Genomic DNA, 11,019 nt, shown 5'->3' with positions numbered 1-11,019 from the left:
CTGAGCTGAAGGCAGTTGCTTAACTACTGAACCACCCAGGCGCCCACTGAGCTCTTGTTTTTAAATTGTTTGCAGAGGGCGCCTGGGTGGCTCAGTTGGTTAAGCGACTGCCTTCGGCTCAGGTCATGATCCTAGAGTCCTGGGATCGAGTCCCACATCGGGCTCCCTGCTCAGCAGGGAGTCTGCTTCTCCCTCTGACCCTCTTACCTCTCGTGCTATCTCTCATTCTCTCTCACTCAAATAAATAAAAAATAAATAAATAAAAAATAAAAAAATAAATTGCAGATATTGCTTGCCTAAGGAAATGGACATAATGTGGATGGAGAATGAAATTAAGCTTTGTTGTTTTCATTATTATATATATGTATACACACACATATATATGCATATATATATATGAAGTAGAAACTGAGCTTAAAAGATTATCTCTTGACATATCATTTTTATTTGTTTTTAAATGTAGATTCTGTCCTATGATGAATCCATACATCATTAAGAAACAGCTTCTGCATCAGTTCGTACAAAGACCACTTTTCCTACTGCCTACAACCTTATATAACACAGGTAAAATTTCACCTTTTATTTTTTTTTAATTTTTTTAAAAAGATTTTATTAGAGAGAGAGCACATGAGAGGGGGGAGGGTCAGAGGGAGAAGCAGACTCCCCACTGAGCAGGGACCCCCCCCCCCATGTGGGACTCAATCCCAGGACTCCAGGATCATGACCTGAGCCAAAAGCAGTCGCTTAACCAACTGAGCCACCCAGGCACCCCAAAATTTCACCTTTTAGAACAAATTATGTTTCAGAAGCTATTGAAACTGTGCTTAAATACAGTTTGGTGGATCATAAAAGATAAGAATTTGTATTTTCTTTTTTTTTTAAAGATTATTTATTTATTTGACAGAGAGAGAGCACAAGTAGGCAGGGTGGCAGGCAGAGGGAGAGGGAGAAGCAGGCTTCCCGCGGAGCAGGGAGCCCGATGCAGGACTCGGTCCCAGGACCCCAGGATCATGACCTGAGCCGAAGGCGGATGCTTAACCGATTGAGCCACCCAGGTGCCCCAAGAATTTCTATATTTTCTGTTCAGGGGTATAAAAAGAACATAGCATTTTTCTGTGTCATAACATAACATTTACTATAATTATTTGCTTACAAATATTGGCATTAGATTTCAAGAATCTGCAGCACAGGGGTACCTGGGTGGCTCAGTTTGAACATCTGACTCTTGGTTTCAGCTCAGGTCGTGATCTCCAGGGTCCTGGGATCAAGCCCCATGAGCCCCACATCATTGGGCACCTCACTCAGCGGGGAGTCTGCCCCTCCCCCACTTGCATGTGCTCGCTCATGTGTGCTCTCTCTCTCTCTCTCTCCTGAGTATAGCGTCCAATAGACCTATGAAATCTCAGTATTTTGAATAACACATCTTCTGGAACATTGCTCAAATGATTTCTCAAATGAAAATATTACAAAAAGAAGTTACAAATAGGTTTGTTTCAAAAAATCATAAGTATTTTAAGCTGCTGCCTTCCTTATTTTATTAAGAATACACCTAAAAAGGGCACCTGGGTGGCTCAGTTGGTTAAGCGTCTGCCTTCACCTCAGGTCATGATCCTGGGGTCCTGGGATTGAGCCCCCCATTGGGCTCTCTACTCAGCAGGGAGTCTGCTTCTCCCTCTTCCTCTGCCCCTCCCCTGCTCGTGCTCGCTCTCTCTCTCTCTCTCTCTGGAATAAATAAGTAAAATCTTAAAAAAATAAAAATTAAAAAAAAGAATATACCTAAAATCAGTAAATTTCTAGCTTTTGTCCAAGCATTAGAAAATAGTACTTTCAATGTAGTTTTTCTTTCTTTGGGGTCCAAATTAATTAGTTATGGGCTTTGTTGACGATTTTGTTGATGTTACACGCTTTTATTTTCATTAATATTGAAGTAGGTATGAAGATAGGATTTGAAAATTATTGAAATGTGACCAGTGTCCTGTGGCTAGGGAACCTTGAGAGCTGTCTCTGTGTGTCTGTGTGTAAATGTCTGCCTGTGTGTGCTTATGGATCTATATATAAGAGTTTGGATTCAGCTCTTGGACCCTCTCCCATTTCCATCACTACACTGAACATTTCGTGGCCATATTCTGGTAGCTGGCTGACTCTGGCTAACCACATGAGTTGGATCAAGACCTTACCTCTTCTGTATACCGGGGCAAAAAGAGGAAAACCTTGCCTGGCTCCTTGAATCACAGAATAAAAATTTAGGCATAAATATTGAGTTAGCATGTTAAGCTACTTTAATTGGACTTTTAAATACTGTGGTATGGAATCATGTGGTCATCAGGTTTTTCAAATTGGAAACCCACTGATCTTAGTCTTTGATATTGACTTTAAGGACCATTAATGTATATTTTGGGGGAAGCTTCTACCTCCCTATTAATCTATTACTTATTAGTACCAAGCATAATGGGAAGAATTATTTTAGATCATTCTATTTTGTTATAACCCTTATGACACTTTCAGGGGCATCTTTCTGGATGATGGACCTGGGCGTCATTTCTGAAATACCTAATTAAGCCCAGCTTAGACTATAATTGAAATGATTTTGTTAATACCTAGTCAAATTACTATTTTGAAATAGCTTTGTTCATTGTCAAAAGAGAAAGTTTATGTTGTGATGTCATATATTTTCTACTTCAGACAATATATAGAGATTATGCTTTCAATTTTTTTTGTACTTGTAGTTTTTAAGTTTTTATTTATTTATTTTTTTAGTAATCTCTACACCCAACGTGGGGCTCGAACTCACGACCCTGAGATCAAAAGTTGCATGCTCTTCCCACTGAGCCAGCCAGACACCCCACATTTACAGTTTTTACCTTCAAGTATTTCTAAAACCTTTTCTTGGGCGCCTGGGTGGCTCAGATGGTTGAGCGTCTGCCTTTGGCTCTGGTCATGATCCCGGGGTCCTGGGATCGAGTCCCGCGTTGGGCTTCCTGCTGGGCGGGGGGCTTGCTTCTCCCTCTGCCTCTGCCTCTCTCTCTCTCTGACTCTCATGAATAAATAAATAAAACATTTTTTTAAAAAAACCTTTTCTTTCTGCATATATAGTTTTACAGAAATGGACTGAGTAGAAAAATGCCAGATTTAATTCTTCAGATACTGTGGTAGAGTGCTTAATGTGTGTGGAGATTTTGATTACCAATAAATTATTAAGAAAGGCTTCAAGAAATGATTGGTCATATCCAAAGTTAAAAGAACCTTGTTGTCTTTATATTTACAGAAATTGGTGGCAGGCCTTCCTTTAATAGTTCCATCTGAAAACTTGTTCCCATGTAACATAGATTTTTCAGAGGAATTTACTTGTTGGAGGTATAACTATTTTATTTTTTTAAGATTTTATTTATTTGAGAGAGAGAGAGAGCATGAGAGAGAGAGCACGAGCAGGGTGGGAGAGGCAGAGGGAGAGAGAGAAGCAGGCTCCCTGCTTATGCAGGACTTGATCCCAGGACCCTGGGATCATGACCTGAGCCAAAGGCAGATGCTTAACCAACTGAGCCACCCAGGTGCCCCTTTTTTGTTGTCTTTAAAAATTATTTCATCAGCTTGAACAACAAAGCCTTATTTTCTTTTTTCTTACATCTTGTTTCTTTGAAAATGAGCACTTCATAGTCCATAAGCTTAACTACTGTTTTTCTGGAATAACATTCTTTCTTCTTTTTTCTCTTTCAGTGAGACACATGTTTATTCAAACACAAGATACCCCCAATCCCAACAGTTTAAAGTTTATTCCAGGAAAACCAGTTCTTGAGACAAGGACCATGGATTTTCCCACACCAGCTGCAGCATTTCGCTCCCCTCTGGCTAGGTATATTACTATTTCTCATTTGCTTTTACCAAGAAACATAAATAACTAACTTTGGGGGTAAGGCAGCCTCGTTTAATGATTGCATTTTTATGTGCATTGCACTGTTTTCAATGTAAAGAATGCTTTCTTTTCAGGTAAGAGATAAAAGAAAAATAACAGTTGATATCAGGAAACCCTTGTCCTGAAAAGTAATGTATTTGAGAGATCTATGGCAGGACTAAAGAAGACTTTATATTTTTACTTTAAAAAAAATCCATCAAAATGAAAATAGGATAAATTTCCATTCTAAATCTTTAAAACTATTTATAAAAAACAGTGAAAACTTGTTCATTTTTTTCTTAAGGATCATTGAATTTTTTTCGATGTGCCAAAATGGAGCAGTTTCTAAAATATTCCACTCAGAACCATAAATAATAATAGTTATTAGATTTGGCATGATTTTTTAAAAACAAGTCAGAGACAATTTTTAAATTCACTAAAGACATGTTAGATATATGTCATGATATAGGACAAACAAAATTATTGGAATGAATTTCTTTTTTTTTTTTTAAAGCTTTTATTTATTTGACAGAGAGAGACACAGTGAGAGAGGGAACACAAGCAGGGGGAGCGGGAGAGGGAGAAACAGGCTTCCTGCTAAGCAGGGAGCCCGATGCAGGGCTTGATCCCAGGACCCTGGGATCATGACCGGAGCCGAAGGCAGACGCCCAATGACTGAGCCATCCAGGCGCCCCTGGAATGAATTTCTTTGTAATGATAGCTAGAGAAATTATTTATAATAAGAAGTATTAGAGTCAGTCTACATCAGTTTAAATTTTTGGTAACCTAAGCTTGACGCTGATTGCCAGGGGTATTTAGAAAGTAAAGCTTAGATAACTACTTCTATACACACAGCTGTTTTATATGTCACACTTAGAAGAGCGAGAAATAATACACTTATTGCAGGAATGTTTTTTTAATTTTTTAATTTAATTTTTTTTTTTTTTTAGTAGGCTCCATGTCTAACATGGAGCCCAGTGTGGGGCTTGAACTCAGGACCCGGAGATTGAGACCTAAGCTGAGATCAAGAGTTGGCCGCTTAACTGACCGAGCCACCCAAACGCCCCTTTTTAAATTTCTCATTAATAAAAATGCACATTTCCTTTGACCTACACATGCCACTTCTCACAGTATGCCCTAGAGCATTTGTTTTTCACACTTTTTTTTTTACAGGCTGCAGTAAGAAACCTTTTATATTACAACCCAGTTCATACACATACATAGGTAGATAGATACATGCACACGCATTTGATGGGACAGTTTTGACCCTGTGTAAAACATTCTTATTTCCTTTCTAATTCTCTTTATTCTATTCTGTTTTATTATATTAGATAAAAATCCAGGTCAATACCTAATTGATTTTACAAGCTACTAGTGGAGTTGAAAAACACTGCCTTACAGAACATCCACATACATATACAAGGTGATACAAGCCTTGTTGGTAGTGGTAACAAGTTGGAAACAACCTAAATACTCATCAGTAGGAAGAATTCAATAAACTTTGTTTGTCCATAGTCTTAGATATTAAAAAAGGATGAGGATAACCCTCATTTACTGTCATAGACTGACCTCTACGACACACTTTTGGGGCGCCTGGGTGGCTCAGTCGGTTAAGCATCCGACTCTTGATTTCCGCTCAGGTCATGATCTCAGGGTTGTGAGATTGAGCCCTGCATCAGGCTCTGCAGTGGGTGTGGAACCTGCTTAAGATGCTCTCTCTCAGGCGCCTGGGTGGCTCAGTCGTTAAGTGTCTGCCTTTGGCTCAGGTCATGGTCCCGGGGTCCTGGGATCGAGCCCCTCGTCGGGCTCCCTGCTCGGCAGGAGGCCTGCTTCTCTCCCACTCCCCCTTCTTGTGCTCCTGTTCTCGCTGTCTCTCTCTCTGTCAAATAAATAAATAAAATCTTAAAAAAAAAAAAAAGATTCTCCCTCTCTCTCCCTCTGTCCCTCCACCCCCTTCTTTTTCTCTCCCCCTTTTAGAAAAAAATAAAAAACTATTAATTGAAGAAAGTATGTTGTAGAACACTGAGTACAATATGATTATCTATATAAAAACAAAAAACATAAAAAAACACTAACATAAAGGTCTGGAAGAATGTACACCCAACCGATAACAGTGGATTTGGGGGAGGGGTGGTCAAGAGGCATTTTCACTTTATATGAATAGTTTGAAATGTTTACATCAAGAATGAATTTATGTATTTTGTATTTAAAAGAATATAAAAATAAAAAAGACTGTTCAGTTACAGATGACTTGGAGACTATTTCTGTCAGATGTTTAGTTGGCAAAAGCCCTTTTCAAATTAGTCTTTTGAAAGTAGCTTATTTCCTGGACTCACAGAATTTATTATCTTCAGTCAAGCAAAACTAATCTTGTTTTTGTTGTTTTAACAGAGAATGTTTTTACTGTAAGCTAGAATGTAAAGCTTCCTGAAAACAGGAACCTGTCTGTCTTGCTCATCATTGTATCTCTAGTGCTTAGTACAGTGTCAATATTCAGTGAGTTTTCAAAAATTTGTTGAATGAATGAGTAATTGAATGAATGAACAGTAGTGTATCTTACTTCAGAGAGGTATTTGACCTATTTCTTACCATCCTTCTGGACAAGACAGAAAAATTTAAGCAGAGTGTAAATCTGTCTCTAGTGACATACACAAGGGCTCTGTAGTATCTGTAATATCTCTGTAGTTGGCATATTTATTCAATACTTTATCTGCGACACATTAATGATGATAAGATTATCAGTTTCCAGATGGGAGGAATTGCTTCTATGTTAGATGGCAAAATTCAGAGAAATGTTTAAAGGTTTCATTAGGCCGACATGATAGTTTAAAGCAAGTAAGGTAAAATCTAACAGGAATAAATATTAAGGCTTATTATTTAAATGTTTAAAATGAATAGCTCAGTTGTGGGATGGAAGAATCTGACTTCTTAGTTCATTATGTTGGATATGTTGCAGTACTCAAAATCAGTCAAACTTCAACAGAGTCACAGTATCTAGCTCAATAGAGGTAACAGTCTTTGTATTCTGAATAAGTCAGACTATGTTTGGGATATGTGTTCAATGCTGGATATCATATTTTATTTTGGACATTGTAGAAGTTGAAATTGTCCCGAGGAAAGTAACCTAAATGGCAAAGCATGTATAATAATGTTTGAAACTCCTTTTCAGCGTTTTCCTTCTTAAAGCACAGAACCTGTGAACTCTTGCCTAAAGCAGTCCCCATGACATGACCCAAAGATCAGGTTGATTCTTCGCACGGTCCTTTCATTTGAAGAAAAAAGCTTTGCTAACAGTACAGATGCACAGAGCCAATCAAGGGACCTACTTATAAGTCTGTGCTTGGGTTTATTGGATCATATTATGCAACCAAGTACCTTGTAACTTCTTGTAAATTTAATATTGAATTAGAGGACACAGATGACATCGTTTCAGACAAATTCCTAAATAATTTCAAAATAGTAATTCCGGTAACACTCATGCAATGATAGACAAAGAAGAGGTAAACCTTTTTTGGAGTATGTCAGCTTTTATTCCTAAAAGGGGTGAGGGAAAAAGGAAATTGCTCTGGTATGTTACATATATCAGTGATTGGGAAAGGAAGATGCATTTCAAAATCCCTTGTAGGGGCTTTTCAAATTATAATCCTCCCCTCCTCCTCTTAGAGGATTTTAAAAATTAGTTGAGGTATAATGTACATGAAATGAAATTCACCAATTTTAAGTGTATAGTGCAGAGTTTTGATAAATATATACAGAGTTTTGATAAATATAGACAGATAAATATATACATGATAAATATGATAAATACACACATCTACAAATATATACTGTATATATTTTGATAAATATACAGTAACCACCACTAAAATAAAAATACAGAACATTTTTATTACTGCAGAAGTCCCTCATTTCTCTTTGCATTCAATCTTCTTGCTTCACTTCCATACCCTGGTAACTGTTTTGTTTCATGGCAATGAATTCCAACTTTGTTGAGATATAACTGATGTAAAACATTATATAAGTTTAAGGTATACAGTGTGCTGATTTGATATACATATGCTTTACAAAATGCTTACCACAGTAAAGTTAGTTAACACATCTATCACCCTGGTAACTATTGAGCTTTCTGCCACCACAGTTTTACATTTTTAGGGTTTCATATAAATGCCCCCATATAGTCTTTTGTGCTTGGCTTCTTTCATTTAGCATAATGCTTTTGAGAGTCCTCCTTGTTTTTGCATGTACCGTTAGTTTATTCTTTTTTTATTGTTGAGTAGCCCTGCATTGTATGGGTACACACGGTCTGTTCAGTTATTCACTAGTTGATGGGCATTTCCAGATATTCTTTTTGGCTTTTATAAATAAAGCTGCTGTAAAGATTCATGGATGCATCTTTGTGGAGCATGTTTTCAATTCTCTTAGGTAAATACCTAAGAGTGGGATTGCTAGATCGTAGGGTAAGAGGATGAAACAAGATTGGCCATGAGTTGATAATTGTTGGCCATGAATTGTTGATGCTGGTGATGGGTGTGTAAAGGTTCTTTTACTTTTCTGTCCACCTTTGTATATGTTTAAACTTTTCTGTAATAATGCATTTTATTATCTCTTATTTCTTATTTATTCACAGACAGTTATTTAGAATTGAAGGAGTAAAAAGTGTCTTTTTTGGACCAGATTTCATCACTGTTACAAAGGTAAACATAGGATTATGTAAAATAATGTATGAAGTTCTTTTAGTTTTTTTCCGAGTCCAACATCCCTTTCTAGAATTTCCTTTTTTGATATATTTTATACATATTGTTATTAAAAATCTCTACGTTTACTTTTCACATTTCTCAAGTTAGTTATTAAATAGAATTTTCAAGTTGAAATTAACTATAGTTCAAATCCCTCATTTTTCAGAAGAGAAAAACTTGAGCTTCAGAGGCTTAAGTGCAGGATTGTGTCCAGGGTTATGTATCTGCCCTACAGCAGGGCCATGACTCAACCTGGGCAGAACTAGAATTTAGGCTCCAAGTGTTATTTTTACTAATTCTTTTTTTTTCTTTCATAATTGAGACTTTATTGGTGGTTTTGATATTTTTACTAGTTCTTAATTTAAAATGATAGAGTAAAAAGCAAAGCAAACAAATAATCAAACTATATGCTTATGTATTTGACCAACAGATGAATATAAATCTCCTTTAAAGGGGGCTCTTTCATCATGGCCCATCTGCTGAAATACTTCAGAACTTCACAGATAAGAGCAGGGGACTGTGTCGTTCTGCAGCACTTGGTTAACCTCTAAATGTCAGAAAGTTGATCTAACTATGTTACCCATTCCAACACCTCATATCTGCTAGGAAAGGCGGTTTCATTTTTAAGTCTACTAGATTAATTAGAAATGAACTGTTTAGGGCGCCTGGGTGGCTCAGTTGGTTGGGCGACTGCCTTCGGCTCAGGTCATGATCCTGGAGTCCCGGGATCGAGTCCCGCATCGGGCTCCCCCTGCTCGGCGGGGAGTCTGCTTCTCCCTCTGACCCTCCTCCCTCTCATGCTCTCTGTCTCTCATTCTCTCTGTCTCAAATAAATAAATAAAATCTTAAAAAAAGAAAAAGAAATGAACTGTTTAAATTTGAACTATGTATACTTTTAGGTCTGTTAATTGATACGTATACACTGAACTTGATCACTTGTTCAATATTATGTCAAAATCCAAAGTTTTCGGGGCACCTGGGTGGCTCAGTTGGTTAAGCGGCTGCCTTCGGCTCAGGTCCTGATCCCAGGGTCCTGGGATCGAGCTCTGTGTCAGGCTCTGTGCTCAGCAGGGAGCCTGCTTCTCCCTCCCCCTCTACCCCTCCTCCAGCTTGTGCTCTCTCGCTCGCTCACTCTTTCTTTCTCAAATGTATGAATAAAGTCTTAAAAAAAAAAAAAATCCAAAGTTTTCATGTAATTCTCTTAAGCAATTTGAAAGGATTACTCTGAGTTCTTGATGCACTGATAGGACTGATAAAAGTGGACTGGGTTAGTGACCTGTTAGAAAAGTCCAGTATGCTCTTGTAGCTATCTGTGTGTGGAGGAGAATTAGTTTTCCTCTGTGGTGGCATTCCTGGTGGCCATAATTGTTCTTGCAGATATACCAATTGTAAAAGTTTTTTTCCTGTTGTTTAAAGTGTTATTGGCTCTAAATTCTCACAAAGCCCTTTCTTGCCCATATCGGTTGAAGTGGCTGTCCCTTCAGGAGCTCATTACCCTGTTTATTGTCTTCATTGCACTTATCACTTAGTCACTTTTTTTTTTTTTTTGGTTTATTTTTATTATGTGTCTTTCCTACATTGGAATGTACACTCCATAAAGCTAGAGATTGCCCGACTTATTAAGTTCACCTAGAACGATGCCTAGCACATAGTGTGCACTTCAATAAATTTTTATAGAAGGAAACAATTTCATAGACTGAATTTTCAGGCTTTAAGGGGTTTCTGCCAAAAGGATTGTGGTGAGTAAACCCATGCTGACAGATCTCTCATGTTTACCAGTTTAGAGACATCTGATATATCTTTGGTTTTCTTCAGTTTGCTTTCTTTGATATTTTTTGAGGGTGGGGGGAGGATCTGCTCTTGTTTAATATTTCCAGCGTGTTTGGTATGGCATTTACATAGCAGAAGTGCTTTACATATATTACCTAATTTAATTATTTAAACTAGGTATTCGTGTCTTCATTTTACAAATGGCAAATTATGTATTTATTTTAACAAGTTCTTTTTTTAGTCCTTTTATATACAGCCTGTGGCATATAAAAATTTTTTTTAGATGAAAATGTGATTATATCTTACAGAGTTGTTTTTTTCTTTGATTTTGGTAAGTCATCTTTCATTTCCTTTCTCATTCATAATTTAATTACTCTTTTTGGAATTTCTCCAGCCCCACTATTTTTTCTTAAGTGAAGTGACATAACTAATAAGTAATAATTTAAATTAGGGCATGTATTGAAATTTAATAGGCAGAATAGTAGATTTGTTTTCTTTCAGTTACCTTTTTTTTTTTTAAAGACTTTATTTATTTGACAGAGAGACACAGCGAGAGAGGGAACACAAGCAGGGGGGAGTGGGAGAGGGAGAAGCAGGCTTCCCGCAGAGCAGGGAGCCCGATGC

General features: G+C 37.4%; 1 protein-coding gene across 2 annotated transcripts in view; it reads left to right on the top strand.

Annotated features, from left to right (window-relative positions):
- The first annotated feature begins 440 nt into the window (after positions 1-440).
- Positions 441-11,019, top strand: part of NFU1 (NFU1 iron-sulfur cluster scaffold) — a 24,718-nt gene continuing 14,139 nt past the window's right edge. For both annotated transcript variants that reach the window (XR_014148912.1, XM_081832139.1), the window contains exons 1-3: positions 441-564; positions 3,715-3,850; positions 8,517-8,583. Coding sequence is in view for 1 of the 2 variants with exons in the window: in XM_081832139.1 (XP_081688265.1) it covers positions 474-564; positions 3,715-3,850; positions 8,517-8,583 (294 nt within the window). In the remaining variant the exon portion in view is untranslated. The remainder of the gene's footprint in view (positions 565-3,714; positions 3,851-8,516; positions 8,584-11,019) is intronic.

Source organism: Leptonychotes weddellii, chromosome 10 (assembly GCF_054177405.1).
Source record: "Leptonychotes weddellii isolate Sample4059 chromosome 10, ASM5417740v2, whole genome shotgun sequence".
NCBI lineage: Eukaryota > Metazoa > Chordata > Mammalia > Carnivora > Phocidae > Leptonychotes > Leptonychotes weddellii.
Note: the sequence above shows the minus strand (reverse complement) of the source record. Positions and strands in the feature narration are given on the sequence as shown.